At 37.8% G+C, this 18497-nt stretch overlaps 1 protein-coding gene across 7 annotated transcripts in view; it reads left to right on the top strand.

Annotated features, from left to right (window-relative positions):
• VPS13B (vacuolar protein sorting 13 homolog B) overlaps positions 1-18497 on the top strand; it is an 822593-nt gene that overhangs the window by 755577 nt on the left and 48519 nt on the right. For all 7 annotated transcript variants that reach the window (XM_086696045.1, XM_086696043.1, XM_086696044.1 and 4 more), the window contains 6 exons: positions 7040-7195; positions 15290-15553; positions 16221-16304; positions 16482-16657; positions 17379-17549; positions 17905-18106. In XM_086696045.1, coding sequence (XP_086552171.1) covers positions 7040-7195; positions 15290-15553; positions 16221-16304; positions 16482-16657; positions 17379-17549; positions 17905-18106 — 1053 coding nt within the window. The remainder of the gene's footprint in view (positions 1-7039; positions 7196-15289; positions 15554-16220; positions 16305-16481; positions 16658-17378; positions 17550-17904; positions 18107-18497) is intronic.

The raw sequence follows: 18497 nt of genomic DNA, 5'->3' as shown, positions 1-18497 counted from the left end.
AAGTAAACTGCTCCAAGGATCATCTGAATAAGTACGAGAGCAAGCCAGACCCTACGGGAGGAACTCTGAGGCTACAGAGATGAACTGAACATCATGTCACCCTTTTAGCAAAGTGCCGGCAGTGCAAATGGGAAAGCTGCGATACTGCCTAGGACAGACGGGGAGATTTCACGCAGGAAGCTGAATTTGAGTTTTTAAAATAGAAATATGTCATTTCTTAGTCCTTAAAATGCAGGCTCTGTATGCTTTCTATTAGACATTTTTCTTTTTAATAACATTAATGTTTATCTGATTGCAAAATAATACATATTTATAGTATGAAATTTGGAAATTACATAAGAGCACACAAAGGAAAACTTAAAATACATAATCCCACAACCCCAAGATAACCACAGTTAGCATTCTGGCATTATTTCTAGCCATTTGCTCTGCTAGAAATAGGCATATATACTTTTTCTTCATTTTACAAAACCAGAATGTATATTGCAAGTATCTTTTTGTAATGTGCTTTTTTTCAGTTAATCTGTTGCTAACTAATAGTGCTAACGTGTTTGCATGCTGTGATTTTTTTCTTCAGCAGCTTGAGAGGATTCTACAATATAGGTATGGTTAAGCACACCTTACTCTGAGTAAACGTACCTGAGTTCACATCTTGTCCCTTGCCCTCCCCAGCACTGTGGCCCTGAGCAGCTATTCAGCATCTCTGGAACTCAGTTTGCTTTTCGTCTGTAAGATGAAACAGAAGTATCTACTTTGTAAGATTATTTTAAGGAATAAGTGAGCAAATCTATAAAAAGCACTTAACCCAGTGCTTGGTACATAGTATGTGTCTAACAAATGATAGCTTTTATTGTTTTTACAATATTTTATTTGATCAATTTCCTACTAATGCATAATTTTCATTATTAAAACAATACTGGAATAAGTTACATCTAGGTTAATCTTTGCACATATGAATAATTACTACCTTATGATTAATTCCTATGTAGAATTGATGAGTCCGTATCTAAAACTAAGATTTTTGACAAGGATTTCCCTCCCACTGCAATCTATATTCTAATGGAAATTTTGTGAGTATGCCAGGTTTCCCTTTTTTATAAGGGGCTGTTTTAGGCTGATTACACAGTGTTTGTGGCTTTCTTTGAGTTCATTCATGAGGGAAAACCTACAAGCACTCATATTTTATGGAAGAGCAAACTACCCAACACTTGTGTGAAGACAGTGGAGCCTCCATTATATCACCTCCTGGACTATCGATTTGGAAAGCTTTCTTTTTCTTTTTCCTTTTTCTTCCAAAATACACTGCATCAAAGAGTCCAAGTTATCCACTAGAAAATAAATCAATATGATTTATTTCCGCTTTCCTCATTCCTTACTTGTGAGATTGTGTTCTATAAATAAATGTAAAAGAGTGTATAGAGTGCTGAGATTTTCAGTATTGAATCAGGGTGACACCAAGCATTAGCCATTATCTAGAAATTTTTCCACTTGGTTTTTTAGCATTATGTCAGATACTCTGAACCTCCTGAAATTTAACTGCCTTAAAAAAACAATAATGAGCAGCATATTTCGATTTATTGTGATGTTATTTTATTGGTGTGAAATGTACTATCAGTTCTACTTGTACGTTTCAAACAAGCACTTAAACTTTGATCTCTGTTATTTGATCTGTAGCTTTCCAGATATTATTTTAGATAGACAAGAATTTTAAAAAATACTTTAACTTAATTTGCACTCATAATGTTCACTATATCATCTGAGATCTACTTTATGCTTTAATATCAATATTGCAGTATCTGAATTATGGATCTGAGAGGTTATATTGATTTTTAGTTTAATCTAGTATCGTTATCCACATAAGGCAAATCTCCTGTGTTGAAAGGTCATTCAAAAAATAGGAAGTTTTTAAGAGTGTACTGATCTTGGTGAGCACCAAATAATACACAGACTTGTTGAATCACTATATTGTATGCCTGAAACAAATATAACACCGTATGTTAACTACACTGGAATTAAAATGTTTAAAAATGTATAGACAAAAGGAAAAATTTAAAAATAGGAATTTCTAAACATTTTGATTTAATACTCAATTTTATGATATTTTGTACACAAGTATCACCACTAAAAATTTTTAATGTCTATTTTGGGTTATTTTTCAATAATCCCCACTCATTTATTAAATATCTATTGAATGCCTACTGTGCACTAGGCTCTTGGGATATAATGATAAGTTTAGAAGTTTAAAAAATATACATGATGCCTAAGCTTTAATATATGTATTAATGTATACATATATTGAAAGGTTTATTTCACTTGGATTGAATGTTAATTTTTTAGAACTCCTAAAATTTCTACAAAGAATATAATGGATTGGGAAAATTTTTGAAGTTATTTTAGATTTTCAGTTTCTTTTTAGAATATTACATATTACTGTACAGTGTATTACTATAAAATGCAAAAAAAAAGTATAAGTGAATCTGAAGACAAATTTTTTGTCTTAGGTAGAAATTATCTCGATAACAGTTTTAAAATGAGTCGTGAGGGGTGCCTGGATGGCTCATTTGGTTCAGCATCCGACTCTTGATTTTGGCTCAGGTCATGATCCCAAGGTCATGGGATTAAGCCCCGCATCAGGGTCCACACTGAGCATGGAGCCTACTTAAGATTCTCTTTGCCTCTGCCCCTGCCCCTCTCTCCACTTGCTCACTCTCTCTAAAATAAATAAGTAAAAATAAAAATAAAATAAAATAAAACGAATAAAGTTCACAGACAAGTATCCAGTACCTTCATTTATATTTAAGATATAATTTTTTGGGGCGCCTGGGTGGCACAGTCGGTTAAGCGTCCGACTTCAGCCAGGTCACGATCTCGCGGTCCGGGAGTTCGAGCCCTGCGTCAGGCTCTGGGCTGATGGCTCGGAGCCTGGAGCCTGTTTCCGATTCTGTGTCTCCCTCTCTCTCTGCCCCTCCCCCGTTCATGCTCTGTCTCTCTCTGTCCCAAAAATAAATAAAAACGTTGAAAAAAAAAAAATTAAAAAAAAAAAAAGATATAATTTTTAAAATTTCGTCTTCCCCTTTTCTTTCCCTTCCTTGGTGTACCCTCTGTTCCTATATTTCATCCTGTTTTTCTTTCCTCTGTAACTGATTCAAGAATTCTCCCTTTGGAGGTTACTGTGGGTGGTCCTGAGAGCTGACCCCAAACCCCTGATCAGTAATTCAGTTTTAATTTTTATTTTGTATTGAAAAAAAAATGAACAGAAGGCTGTATATGCTCCCATTTGAGGTCTTCAGTGGAAAAACTATGAATTTAGTCTGGCTGCCAGTACAGTCCTGGGAAGGGGTGGGGGCAGGGTCTGCTGGATGAAAAGAAAATGTAGTCTCTTGGGACCTTCCAACAAGTGTGGCCACTGTACAACCTGCCTTATTGCTTAGTTGCAGTTCCCATTGAGAAGTTTAAACAAGAATTGTTCCTATTTTGACTTCTTCCCCGATGGAAAGTATTAGACACTAGCTAAGTAGGCCAAAAAGAATGAAAGGCCTGAATAGAAAAGATGGTAGAGGAAGTGAGTCAGTAAGGGAAATGTAATAGGAAAGAGGGGAAAGAAAATTTCCAAGTTGATAAGAGAACATAAAAATACCATGGGCTCCAGGCCATAAAGGATAGTGATTTTTTTGCTAAGGCCGTTGCTTCTTCTTATGTTTTCATGTTTCTGGCCCACCTTGCCTCTCCTCCTGACCGTTGCCCTCCTACCTCCACACTCCACTCTTACCCTTCTTTCAACACACTGCTCCCCTATACAGAAGGCTTCATTCAAAAGGCTCATTCTTCAATAAAGCACAAATTCCTCACTTAGTACATCAGTGCTGGCCGCAATCTACATCTGCCTCTCCGACCTTGTGCCTCACTCCTGTTTTTTCATGTTCCCTTTGCTCTAGCCAGTCAAGACTATTATTTTGCCCCCAAGCATACCTTCTGACTTTCACATCTCACATTGTCCCTTTGGCCCAGAAAGGAACCTTCATCTTTGCCAATTGAAATCCTGTGGTAACTCTGAGACCCAACTGCTCCATGAAGTTCTCCTTATCATAGCAGCCTAGAGCAAGCCCTCCTTTCTCTAGATTCCTGTACCATTTTGTTCCTCCCCTAATGCTTCCTGTTATTTGTTTGTGCATGCTTTATTTTCCCTATAAGATCATAAGCTTTTCGCAGGACAAAGAACACAGCTCGTCCTCCTTATTTCCTCCATAGGGGCTAGCATATCACCTTCCTTATAGTAACCAAGTAAAAAAAAAAAAAAAAAAAAGCATTGGGTGAATGATCAAAAGAAATGTTATTAGGATCAAGTAGTCGAACACAGATTGCAAATTTTTATGCCTGGTTTATTGTTCCTTCAGTATAGAAATAAAAATTGACCTATGAGTATTTATTATTAAACGGAGAGTTCAGTACCTATAGCAGTGAAATTTAATCATTTGGTTCAAAAAGAACAGAACACGCCCCACTCACCTGATGCCCAGGAGTCTCAGCACTGCTGTCTAGTGTCTGGATCAGTCACTCATGGGAAGGAGGACCAAAGTAGTGCTGGGCCTTCTCATTTCCTTTTTGTAGATTTTCTCTCTTAGGAATGTAATTTCTTTCTTAATAAAGTATATGTGTTTAATAGCTATTTAGATGTTTTTAACAGCAGACCAAACATTACAAATATTCTACTGGTGATGCATATGGGGAGAGGTGTTATGTTTTCCCCCACCCAGCTTTTCTGTGTGAATTAAATCCAAACGTATCTGGATTCTCATAATTCAAAGAAAATATCTGCACCAACATTTTGAGAACAAATAGCTGCCAAGCGAAACCTGACAGCATATTCCTTGGTGACACTCAGTAAAAGCTGTGTAGACAGAGTGAGCGGCTACCTAAAACTGAGCTCATATGCAAATGTGAACACTCTCCAATTAAAATTACATTGTGTACATTAAGCCTCTCTTCAGAGGCTGTGGAATTTTCAGGAAAAATATCGCCGAGCTTGACCTTAAGTACCTTGCCTCATTATTTTTTTGTCATTTCCAGCTACTAGTCTCTCCAAAGAAAACAACTCTCTTGTTTCTTTTAGTTTTGTGTGTGCCCTGAGCTCTTATTCCCAATTGGTGCTACAAAAAAACTGAAATGGTTCCAAACACCACTATTGTTTTTCTTTTTTTCTCTCTGTAACTAATATTTAAAGATCAAAGATAACTCTGGTACTTTTATGTTGTAGAGTGTAAGACCAAATTTTCCCTAAAGGTATTTGCTGTCCAGGATTTTTTTTCTTTTCTTTTTTCTTTTCTTTCCTTTTCTTTTTTTTTTCTTTTCTTTGTCTTTCTTTCTCTTTTTCTTTCTTTCTTTCTTTCTTGCTTTCTTGCTTTCTTGCTTTCTTGCTTTCTTTGAGCTGTAAGCTTTCTTCTTGAGAAATCATCTGAATGGTAGCTTCTTGATTTCACAGGGTCACTGGCAGTTGTATGCAGGAAGAGCTGGAGTGGGACCATATTAAAAGGAGGGAGATGAGTTAGGAGGATTTTAAAAAATATTTTAGTAAGGTACTTAAAGACCAGAAAAAAAAAGAAAAAACCCTCCCTTAACCTTCCACCAAAATCATATTGTGATAACTAGTACCTTGGGAAATTTTTTAATTTAAGCACTTTCTAAGGATCCTTCTAATGCTGAAACTAAAAAATAATCTTTCCATCAAAAAGCTTTTGTTATAATAATTCCCATGTAAATTCTTATTAATGTATTCATTTTAAGGGTCTATTATGATAGCTTTTATACAATATTTTTAAAGTTTTATTCGTTCTGTTAGTTTGGAAAATGTTTCATATGATTAGCCTTGGGTTCATTCTTTTAAAGAATTATATATATTGGGGCACCTGGGTGGCTCAGTTGGTTAAGTGTCCGACATCAGCTGAGGTCATGATCTCGTAGCTCGTGAGTTCAAGCCCCACGTTGGGCCTGTGCTGACAGCAAAGAGCTTGGAGCCTCCTTCAGATTCTGTGTCTCCCTCTCTCTCTGCCCTTCCCCTACTCATCCATAGTCTCTCTCCCTCTCAAAAAATAAAACATTAAAAATTTTTAATAAAAAATCATGTATGAGATGAAAGAAAATAGTGAGTTTGTATGTCATATAAATGTTTTTCCTAGAATGTCAGTTGTATTTTCTTATCCTTAGTAATTGTATAGAACATTGTTTATCTTCATTGTATCCTAAAGAAGCAGTAATTATTATATTGTTTTGGAATACTTGTTCAGTTAAACTGATTTTCTTAGCCGCATTTAGTAAGTAGAAGTAGAAATAGAAAATATTTGATGATCATGAAAGAAATCTAAATATTACCAAAAGTGGCAGTACTATATGAATAAATATGAATGTGAATGAATAAATATGAATGAATCAGGAGACTCATTTGGTAAAACTGACAACAAATACACACTAGAAGAAAAATAGAACAAAGACATTTTCTCATACTTTAAAAATGTTGAAGGTAGTTCTAATTTGATATATGTGATCTCATAAAAACAGTATATTGAATGAACTGCTTCCTCAAATTGCCATTTTGTTCTTCATCAAAAGCAAAAATAAAGAATGGCAATTTAGGGTCAAAAATAATGCCACAAATGAAATTTTGCTTTAATTACTGTCTAGCCATAAGAAGGAATAAACTATCAGCCAAGACCAATGTTCTTTGATCTTACATTTCAACCTTGTCCTCCAGATGATTGAAATGGTCTTTTCTCAAATGTTCAACAGGCCTTTTACCATTTGATAGGACAATTATTTTTAAGAAGGTTTAAAATGTGATCTGGAAAACCACATTGACTCTCTGTGGCATATTTGCTATTCTTAGCCTGGTTGAATAAGCTGGAAGTGGATGAATAATGCAGGTTAGAAAGAAAACAGATGCTAAATATTACAAATAGGAAGGTTTTCCAGCAACGAGACTTTCATTTTAGGACTAGATTTTTGTTGGCACTTTTGGCATTATGATGATTATTGTTTTTCTCTCCAGCTGTTACACATCTGTATTGAAGGCTGGGGCAATTGGCGCTGGTCAGAGCCCTTCAGTGTGGACCATGCCGGGACTTTTATTAGGACTATTCAGTACAAGGGTCGAACTGCTTCACTCATCATCAAGGTTCAGCAACTCAATGGAGTGCAAAAGCAGGTAAGTTCCTTGTGTTCATGGCCCAGACAGCTCTTAATTATTTGATGTAACTAGTGGAAGGGAAACTTAAAGAAATGAAAATAATTAAATAATAAAACAAAATCCCAGTGGTATGTCTAGTTCTGCCTACTACTACTGTGCACAAGTTTCTTGATGATCCTGAGGATGATGATGGCTTCAAACCCTTTGTCTCATATCTTTTACAAGAGCTGCTAACGAGCAGTAAAATTTACTGATTTTAGTTTCACCTCTTCTCTCTGTCACCACCTACCTTCTGGTAGAGGTGCTAATGAGCTGTGAAATGGCCAAAAGGCCTTTATTAAGAAGGAGAAGAAGGACAGGGTGTTGGGGACTCTGGATAACCCAAAGGTGGATAACCAGGAGTTGGTTCTCATACATGTAAGGGTAATCTTTGAGAAAGTGTTGTGATACCTCCCGTGACAGAGTGGGCCGGGGTCTCCAGCAAGCTTTCTTTTCCTAGGAGTTAATATTAACTGCAGTAAAAATTCACTACAGTCTAACTCTTGGCATATAAAACCTCAGCTCTCAGCACATATTTTTACGTATTTTATAAAACTTCCTTTTGGCTGTTTTTGAAGTTCTAAGACTGCAAAGGGGAAAAAAAGTATCTGACACTTTTTTTGTGTTCTTAAGATGTGAAAATGTGGTTTTTAAAAGATGTTTTTCAAGCATGGCACATATGACAAGAGTAGAAAGAAAAAAAGGAAGTATTAAAATCTGAAAACTGGCTTCACTGCACACATAATAACTGGATTTGTCATAAGAGTTTTAACATATACATCAGCATCTGGATTGTAACAGTCTATCCAGAGCTTATGTGAACAGAGGACATGATAGAAACAGCCCCCCAGCCTCTGGACAAGGAAAAGGGGAGCTTTCCTTAGCAGGCAACATGGGCTCCGCCATTGCCCGTACTTGGCAGACAGGAAGCAACTGGTGAGGTGAACAGTAGGGCCCGTACCATGTACGTCCCTGGTCTGCACCTAATCAGGGAGCTGGACTTCATGTGCTCATTATTGTGGGCAACAGGAGTGAAAAGAATATAGCAGAAGAGTTTCCCCAGTGAACTGACCATTCTTCAAGTAGTCGGTGACTGCCTGCAGTGGAACAGAGTAAAATGGAAGACACTATGTGACACAGGCTTCACTCTTAAATTGCAAGTGTGTATAAACCCAACAGTGTACACAACCGACAGTTAAGTGTGAAGGACTCTTAGAGGTTTCACTAAGAAGATATGACTCGAGTTGGGCTTTGGAAAACATGTAGAATTTGGATTAAGAGAGGCCAGTCCAAGTAGACAGTATAACCTAAATATAGGAGCATGGGACAGATGGGTCTTCCTGGGGCTCCTGATGGAAGCAGCCTAGCCAGTGTGAGCTTTGAGCTAGAAAGTCGTAAGAACAAGACGTGTCTCTGACTGTCATCTGGCTTCAGGACTCTCTTACTTGGATACGCGCTCAACAGATACCTGCCCAATGAGTACGTTCTGGTTTGTGATTCTGTCACTCATGGTCTTTCAGAAATTCCTTATACACCTTCCCATTCACCAGTGTGCCTGAGAAATGGTCACTCAGCATCCGTTTGAACACTCCACATGATACAAGGATCCTTTTCTCACATGGTAGCCCTTTCCATAGTTGGTTACCTCCAGCTATACAGGAAGCTCTTTCCCAGTTTCGAGCCAAAATCTCTCACCATTTGGCCAGTTTATACCATTCGTCAGAACTTGAGGGGTACACCACTTGTGGTGAGGGCTCTGTAAGTTGTATCTCCCCTGTATTACAGCCCTTTGGAAACATAAGGGAAGCTAGGATGATTCTTTCCTCTTAGTTGCCTTTTCGTTAGGCCACTGGTTCTCAAACTTGCATGTACGTCAGAATCACCCAGAAGGCTTATTAAAACGTAGATGCTAGGTCCCACCCTCAGAGTTCCAGATTCAGGAGGTCTTGGGTGTGACGTGATAATTTGTTTTTCTAACAAATTCTGATGATACTGGTACAGGGCTCCCACTTTGATGGCCATTGCTGTGGTCTAAACTTCCCCAATTCATTCAGCTCTTTTGCCTGTGGTTGCTAGAACAGTGGCCAGTTAGTGGAATGGGGGGGTCACTCCATGGAGAAGTGGTTCTCATGGTGTATCCTGGTGGTTAACATCATAGCCAGTCTGGCTGTATCCCCTTGCTGGCTGTGTGACGTTCAGCAAGTTATTTAACCTCTTTGATCAGTTTCCTGATCTGTGAAATGGGGAGAGTGATTGTGCCTTTGTCACAAAGTTAGTGGCAATTAAATGAGTTTGTATATGTGAAGTGCTTACGGTAGTGCCTGGCCCACTGTCATAACTCAGTAAATTATAGGCACAATTATGAAATATTCCCAGGCATGAGTAACAGTAAATGGACTTTGTTGTGTTAAAATAGTGCCTCCTTCTTGCATAGATATTATGTATCTTTAAGGAATAATATTAAATTTCAGGGATAAATTAATATATACAGTGTTCCTGAGCAGATATTACGCTTCGCAACAATAAACCCTAAGTCAAAAAAGTTGGCCATGAAAAGTACCTTTTTTGAAAATTTTCACAAAATGTTACCTACCTTTTTTTTTCCCCTGATAATAAAAGATTTCTCAGCCTTACTATTTATTACCTGATACCTTAGGCAAATTTCTTAACCTTTCTGTGCCTCCATATACCCCTTGTAAAAGAAAGCACCCAATAAATATTAGTTTCTTGTGGTTATTTTTATGTTAACTGTTTTCAAATATTTCTGAAAACACAGGAAAGCCTAAGGTAGAAAAGAAAAATTGCCCATATTTTTGCCACCCAAAGGTAAATACTTCGGTGTATTTTTTCCTACTGTTTTTTTCTATGCAGATATTTTTTTTGACTAACTTGAGATCTGATTATAATTAGTTTTTCAACTTGTTTTTTTCACTTAACATTATATGATGCTTATCTTCTCATGTTATCTGAAATTCCAGAACTGTCTTTTTAATGGTTGCATAGTAATTTGCCCTGTGTTATGTTGAAACCCATTTAGACACCCATCCCCTTGTTACTGCACTTTTAGATAATTTCCAATTTGTTGCCATAATAAACCCTTAAATGAATATCTTTGTGTATACATATGTATGTCCAAATGTCTGTGTCTGTCCTGAAAATAATTTGCTATAAAACTTAATTACCTGAGCAAAAATGTGAATGTTTTTGGGGTGCTTGATACATCTTCCCAGACTGAAAAGATATACTTTATACTTTAACCAAAATTCATTGTTTTGTGTCACCGGATTCTTGTTAGGGCCACATTAGTCCTTCAAATAACTAAGTATATATATTCGTCCCAACCTTCTGCTGATTTTCTGAGTTTTCCAAACTATTAGCAAAAATAGTTTGTTAGTTTTAGACTAACAAAAATTTTTCCATTCATTAGAAGTTTAAGGAATCCTTTTCATCATTCTCTCTGTTAATGTCAAATATACAGATTTTTAAGGCATCTGGTGCAAATCACATTTCAGGATTTCCAAATGTTATTTGTACCATTGAATGTTTCATAATTATTTTCTGTAGCAGTCCCTCTCACACTTTTCTCTGCTTGTATTCTATAATAAATGCTGTTATTAAAAAGAAGAAGAAGAAGAATCTAGCCAAATAGGAAAGGACTCTGCAGAAACCAGTAATGGAAGCAGAAGCCACCTTCCCATTGCATGTACCTTTTTGAAAGAAGTGCCATCTTGTCCCGCAGGAACTGGAGGTCCATTTTCCATTCCCATTGTCATAGAAGGCACATACACACAAAATTTATATTTTGAGTTTTAGAATTTATTGTCATAGCCAAATGAGACTGGGCTCTAAATTAGGGCCATTTTAAAAACTTAGCAAAATAATGGAAAGTGGAACACAGAAAGAGCAGTTTGTTTAACCTAGAATGAAGCAAATGGAAAATGGTTGGTACTGAACCCAGGTAATGCTGAAAGGTTCAGCAGGCCACCAACTTCAAAACAACCGCTGCATATGTCAAAGTTGTGAAAAGTCTGTCTAGTCTTTCAGTTGGATTTAATTTTTTATTGTCAGGGTAGATCAACGAAAATTCAGATTAGCTCCAGTTAAGGTACATCAGAGACACAGGATTTCCTCAATTAGCCAGGTTGGGAAGGCAGATAGGAATCAAGGTTTCAGAAGAACTTCACGAATTCCTTCCTCTCTCTCATATTGGCCTCTTTCCTTCTGTCCCACCTGGGCTGGGAAATAAACTGCAGCTGCCTAATTACCAAGCTCCATTTGGGGAGGTGAGTGTGCAGCTCCCTGATGTACCTTAACATGTACATTAACATGCCCCTGGATGATGGAGAATTGGCTAGTGCGCATTTGAACAATGCCATTTGGTTGTACCCTGCCTTTCTTATAACCCTCTCATTTCTCCAGTTGAATGAAAACTGACCACATACAAAATTTCTCAAGAACTTTGTACATTATACAGCTACCCGTGTACACATATTGGCTCCCACGTTTCCCATCCCCTCATTGAGGAAAACTTCACCACTTTAAAAACTTAAATGTACATATGTACGTATGTATGTATGTATATTTGTATCTTTATACATACACTTTTAATCATGGCTAAGATATCATTTTCCAGTGCATCTGGTGTTCTGGAGTTATTCTTTAATATCACTATTCTTCTTGGCACTGATCTAATAAGAGTTCTGAAACCTGCTAAGTAAAATCACATGTGGAAATCTTCAATACACGTCTTTGTGGCTTTGGGGAAAGAGGAGAATTAGTGTGAAACCTGGAAATGTGTATTAAAGAGAAACCCTACATTAAAAAAAATTAAGTAGCTGTCTTCAACTGATAAATTAATCTTGAAATTTTAACCATAATTTTCAAAATAAAGGCATTGTAAGTGTTGCCACGTTGAAGAAAAGCAGACATGGCTCTCGCTGAACCCTGCGTGGGAGCAGCCGTGAAGAACACCGCTCTGAGGAGTAGCCATTTTGGATTTCCCTTCATCTAAGTAGCCTTCCCTCCCTGGCCACTTTTAAGGGTTTTCTTTTTATCAAATTTGAAAGCCTATTTAACAGGCTTTATAGTTGAAAATGAAACTATAAAAACCCACCAAGAGGATCTTTGTCTTTAAACAAAGTGAGTCCCAGATGGTTGCAGAGATTCTGTGGTTTCTGTGAGAGACAGCAAAATTCTCTCCTAAATCTCATGGGGCCCAAAGGTTCTGAAGCAAGAGCAGTGTGCATACATTGCCAGGCCTGGGCACACCAAGAGTAAGAACAAAATTGAATACTGCCTCAGAGCTTTCACGTGTTTACTTAAAGTTAGGCGACGCTAAGGCCTCATAAGACTTAACCATGAGTGCCTGGTAACCCCTAGCATATGCTAAAGAAAAGCTTGCCTGCTAACTTAGGACTCATGGTCCAGTTGACTTCTGTGTTTGTTACTGAGAAAACATTGTTTTAAAAGATTATTATGGCAGAATATCTAGGAATAATATAACAGTTAAGCACAGTTTGGTTTTTACAGATGTTCTCCTTCTAAAGAAAATTCAAAGGAATAGATAGTTGGAAAATAAGTGTTTAAGAAAATGCTAAATATCACTGTTCAACTAATACCATTTGAAACAACAATGACATCTTATTTTTGGTCTATCAATCTAGCAGGTTTATTTGGGGTAAGTAATAGTTCATTCATAAATAATTATTCATAGTTATTTGTGTAAATAATAGTTTACTTACAAAGATGTTTACAAAGTACCCTTAATCACATAGGAAAATGTATCCATTAGGATGTTTTCAGTTTGAAGTAACAAAATAGGCTTTTTAGTCTTCATAATAAGTTAATGAGGAAGAACTATTCCTCTTTTACATTTATTATCTCACATAATAAGAATGAAGAAGTCGAGTTAGGTGTTGGTTGATTAAGCAAGTCAGTGCTGTATCTGCTGCTCTGCTGTCCTGTTGGATTTGCCTTTTTTGTCTTAAGATGCCTACGAAAGATGGATGCATATATATCCTCTCATAACATCTTCCACGACAGACAAGAAGCAGGGCTTTTGCTTCTCAAATTGTCTCCCTTATCAAGGAGGAAAATGTTTCCCAGAGCCTTTTAGCAGTCTTCCCTTTTCATATTATTAGCCAGAGAGCGTCCCATGTTCACCCCTAAAGTAATCACTGGCAAAAGGAGAATCGATTTACCAGGATTAGTTTGTAACAATTATAATAGATTCTGGGGTTCATGGAGGTGTCCACCTTCCCTGAGTACTTTGCTGCTTTTTGAGACCTAAACCAAATGAGGGTTATTCATATCAAGGGAAAGGGAGGAACCACCTATTTAGAATAGAACCAATGGGATCTACCACATTTACCTTATGATGGGCAGTTTTTATTCTTTTCTATAGTTTCTACATTTTCTTAATTAGTAGGTATTAATTTTATAATAAACAGACTTTCAGAGTGATTATCAGCACAGACTCTAGGCCAGAGAGTCTGGGTAATGTCCCGCAAGTTATCCATCATCTTTGTGCCTCTGTTTTCTCTTGTGCCTCTGTTTTCCCTCATACATGAGTCATAGCAGCACCTATTTGATATGGTTGCTGTGAGAATAAAAGAACTAATTTGTAAAAATGAGTATATACACACACATACATATATATGTGGGTGTACATATGTATGCAGAGAAGGAGAGGGAGAGATTTATTTTAAATTGGCTCACACAGTTATGGAGGCTGAAACCCAGAAGAGCTGATGTTTTTTGGTCTGTGTCCAAAGGCCAGGAAAGACCAAAGTCTCAGCTCAGTTGGAGGAGTCCCTCCTACTCAGGCTCTTTGTTCTATTCAGGTCTTGAATTGACAGGATGAGGCCCACCCACATTGGGGAGGGCACTCTTCCGTACTCAGTTTACCAATACACAGTGAACCTCACCTTCACAGGCACACTCAGAATAATGCTTGATCAAATACCTGTGCAGCCTGTGGCCCATTCAAGTCAGCATGTAAAATTAACCATCACATCCTTAGACCCATAAGTAAGCCACACATGTATGGGTATGTGTGTACGTGTGTGACAGAGAGAGAGATTACTATTTTTATAATCTGGAAAAAATATTACAAACAAGAGAATCCAGTATATGAAAGTCCTTTGTTTTCCACTCATGGTGAATATTTGTATTACAGAAGGATTCACTGCATAGGAATAAATTTTGCATTATCTTTTCAACTTCAACTGATTTCAGAGACATTTCTTAATGCCTACTGTGAACCATACTCTTAGCTGGATGACAAATTGGGTAATACATGGGTTTAATGGGTAATTACGTGTGTTTTACAATGATACATGCTTCTTCTCTATGGGGAAGACCTGAATAAAATAAAATAAGGCATCTGAGTTAAAAGTTATTTTTTTATTATCAATTTATAAAATGATCTCTTACTGCGTAAGACTGCAGGAAGCCCTTGGAAACCAGCCTTGGGAATAGATACATCACCAGTTGGCCTCTCAGCCACCAGAGCTGAAGTCTTGTTTTCAACCCCCATCTTTTTTGACTGCCACATTATGGACACCACTCACTACCACATCTTGGTCGGTCTCTGCTCTTGGAGTTTCAGCAACACCACTTCTCCTGGTTTACCTCCACCCCTCTTTGCCTCTTCTTCTCCGGCCCCTGGCCTGGCTTCTTGCCTCTGAGTCTGCCCCTAAACTCTTGGCCTGTTGCTAGTTTCAACCTCCACCTCTTTTCCAGGTCAACTATCTTTTGTGTGTGCACATTTGCAAGGCTTTCATTCCATAGGTCTGTTATCTCCTGCCCCACCTCACTCTCAAGCACACAATCAGTGTTTCTAGCTGGATGTGGACCCTGCCTGTGCCTGTCTTTTGAGTGCTGTAAACTCAACATGAACAAAGCAAATACGACCAAACCTTTCTTTTGGTATGCTCCAAATAAGCTAATGACTTCATTTTCTTTCTGTTAAAACCAACAAGTTTACTGTCAGAACAGTTACGTATTTCCAGTTCATGAAATCTGAATTGATGGAGCTTTATTTGTGTTGTTTGTTTATTTATTATCTTTTAGATTATCATCTGTGGAAGACAGATCATCTGTAGTTACTTGTCTCAAAGTATAGAACTAAAAGTCGTTCAGCATTACATTGGTCAAGATGGAGAAGCTGTGATTCGAGAACATTTCGACTGCCTCACAGCCAAACAGAAATTGCCTTCATACATACTGGAAAACAGTGAACTGACAGAGTTGTGTGTAAAGGCCAAAGGAGATGAAGATTGGTCAAGAGACGTGTGTTTGGAATCTAAGTCCCCTGAGTATAGCATTGTCATTCAGGTATAAGAAGTAGTACAATCTGGAATAGAGCAGCTTTAAAATTAGCATTCCTCATTATGTTCTTTATTCAGCATAGTACTTTATCTAAAAAATGACCTGTACAAAAGAGGGAGATCTGAAATAATATAAAAAGACTTTGAATGTTGCTTCTCAGTGTTTCCTCCCATCCCACAGCCACACAGGAGTTCTTAGAGCTAAGACACTATTCCTTTCAGGTGGAGGCAAGTTCTATCTTGAGAAAGATCCTGATGCAGCAGGGCTTGGGGTGGAGGTGTGGGGGAGGGGTGAGGGAAGGGATGGTGTTCTCCCCACTTGAAAAATCTTGGCAGTGGGCTGTCGATTGCTTATCTCTTTCTTGCCTTCTGCCATCATCACTTTCATTCCCACGAGGGACAAATCTTCTCAGCCGTTCTCCCACCCCGTCTTGTGTCAGTCTCTCCTCATACCAAATCCCCTTGTCTTTAAGAAAGCGTTGGCTTCATGGACTCACTGCACGTTCACTTTATACCATAATGAAATCTGTTTTTGCTTAGTTATTCTTTTTTTTAGTGGCTTTTTTCTATAACTTTAAATTGTTTAAATCTCGAAACTGACATTATATCTGTGCCTCATTTTGATTAATTAATAAACTAGTGTTTAATAGAAGCCTTTACTACCTCATATGCAGGTGCCATCTTCAAACAGTTCCATTTTTTATGTGTGGTGCACAGTTTTGACATTAGAACCCAACTCTCAAGTGCAACAACGAATGGTGAGTGCTTTCCAATCCTAAAAGATGGTATATGACTCTGACCTCTCCTGTTCTGAAATAAATTAAGGTCAGAGTGACCCAGAGAAGAGATTTATTACAAGTTTGTTTCAGCATCAAACAGCTGGAATACTGCAACAAAGCAAATATGAAAGTTGTTCTGTCCTTTTATTTTTATAGATTGTGTTCAGCCCTCTTTTTATCATGAGAAGTCATCTTCCAGACCCCATTATCATACATTTGGAGAAAAGGAGTCTGGGATTGAGTGAAACACAGATTATTCCAGGAAAAGGACAGGAAAAACCACTGCAAAACATAGAACCTGACCTTGTACATCACCTAACATTTCAAGCAAGGTACTGGAAAAGTCCTCACATTTTTCCTAAGAGAGATTCAGTAGAAAAGCAACTTTGTATTATGGAGGGGAAGAAGGGAGGTAGAATTTTTTGTAGCGTTCCTTATGAGAATGTTATTTTAAAATTGCCCTGCCTAGGGGCGCCTGGGTGGCTCAGTCGGTTGAGCGTCCGACTTCAGCTCAGGTCACGATCTCGCGGTCCCTGAGTTCGAGCCCCGTGTCGGACTCTGGGCTGATGGCTCGGAGCCTGGAGCCTGTTTCCAATTCTGTGTCTCCCCTCTCTCTCTGCCCTCCCCCGTTCATGCTCTGTCTCTGTCTCAAAAATAAATAAGCGTTAAAAAAAAATTTTTTTTTTAAATAAAATTGCCCTGCCTAGTGTTCTCTTATCCTCTTCAATAGTTTTGGATAAAATTCAGCCTCTTTCGTTAAACTTAGAAATAAATAAGAGGGATCAGAAAATTTAATTGACACATAATTTCTCTAGTGGAAGAAGAAATGAATAGAGCTCTCACCCAAGAACATGGGGAGCGGCGGCAGGGAGAAGGGGCCAGGGCCCATATTATGCAAAAACTGTGTTACCAATCCCTAAATCGCCAAAAATTGCCTCAATCTCACAAAAAAGTATTGGTCTATAATATATCTAGGGTTATATTTTTTCAGTAAATTGTCTGCCACTTTAGAAATCTGGTATTTACTCCTATTTTTTCCTTTCGACTGCCTAGAGAAGAAGATGATCCCTCACACTGTGCTGTCCCCATCTCTACATCCCTCATTAAGCAAATAGCCACTAAGATACACCCTGGATGCACAGTTAATCAGATCCTTGATGAATTCTATGGGTCAGAAAAGTCCCTTCAACCCATGTGGCCATATAATGAAAAGGATTCTGACAGGTAATGTTCTCCAGCAATCTTTGTCTACAAACATTTACCAATATTAATAAATGACCATTCACCAAAACGCTAGATACCATAAAAGGTGTTTTTAAAAAGAAGATATATGCATGCATCTATCCAATTCTGACCTTTTATTGTCTGGGAAAATGTATTTTGTAGACTGCTTTACTCATAACCTAGAACGTAATTGCGTGAAAAGTTTCTTTCTCCTGGATGCAAATTCAGCGTTGGATGAGTCTAGTGTGAAAAGGTGTCATACAAGAGCATTGTGTGTCTGGAATCCTAAACATATTTCATGAATACTGAAGTCATCATTTTTCATTGAGTCTCTTGGATGTGGTATTTGGAACAGGAATGAACAGCTGAGTCAGTGGGATAGCCCAATGCGAGTGAAGCTGTCAGTCTGGAAGCCATATGTTAGAACGCTGTTGATAGAACTTCTACCCTGGGCCCTGCTTATCAATCAATCCAAGTGGGACCTCTGGTTGTTTGAAGGAGAGAAGATTGTTCTACAGGTTCCTGCTGGCAAAATTATTATCCCTCCTAATTTTCAGGTACTATAACCATTTTTTTAGCTAATATGAATTCTTTGCTTTCAACAGCTAGCCTTTATTCTGAGGTTGCATTTATGTTCTTAGCAGAATCAGTTGTAGAAAACTGTCGTCTTAGATGCATGTGTAAGGGGTATGGAATGTTCTTTGATATTCAAAGACATTTCAGATGTCTTTTTCCCCCATCAGCAGTGTTCACGCTTGAGTTATCATTAAATTTGATAACTTCTAGTAGTTACATTTTCATTTTCATTGTGTACAGGATATTTGACAAGCATTAGGATTGGCCTACCCAGGGTATGTTAAGGATATAGAGTCATATTCTGTGCTAACCCACTCCCTAGATAGATTTGTGGTTCTTACAGAAATTCTCTGGGATCTGCAAGGTGGGTAA

The sequence above is a fragment of the Puma concolor genome, chromosome F2, assembly GCF_028749965.1.
Source record: "Puma concolor isolate L17-30 chromosome F2, mPumCon1.1.hap2, whole genome shotgun sequence".
NCBI classification, from domain to species: domain Eukaryota; kingdom Metazoa; phylum Chordata; class Mammalia; order Carnivora; family Felidae; genus Puma; species Puma concolor.
The sequence above is the reverse complement of the archived record's forward strand: the minus strand, read 5'-3'. Positions and strand labels throughout refer to the sequence as shown.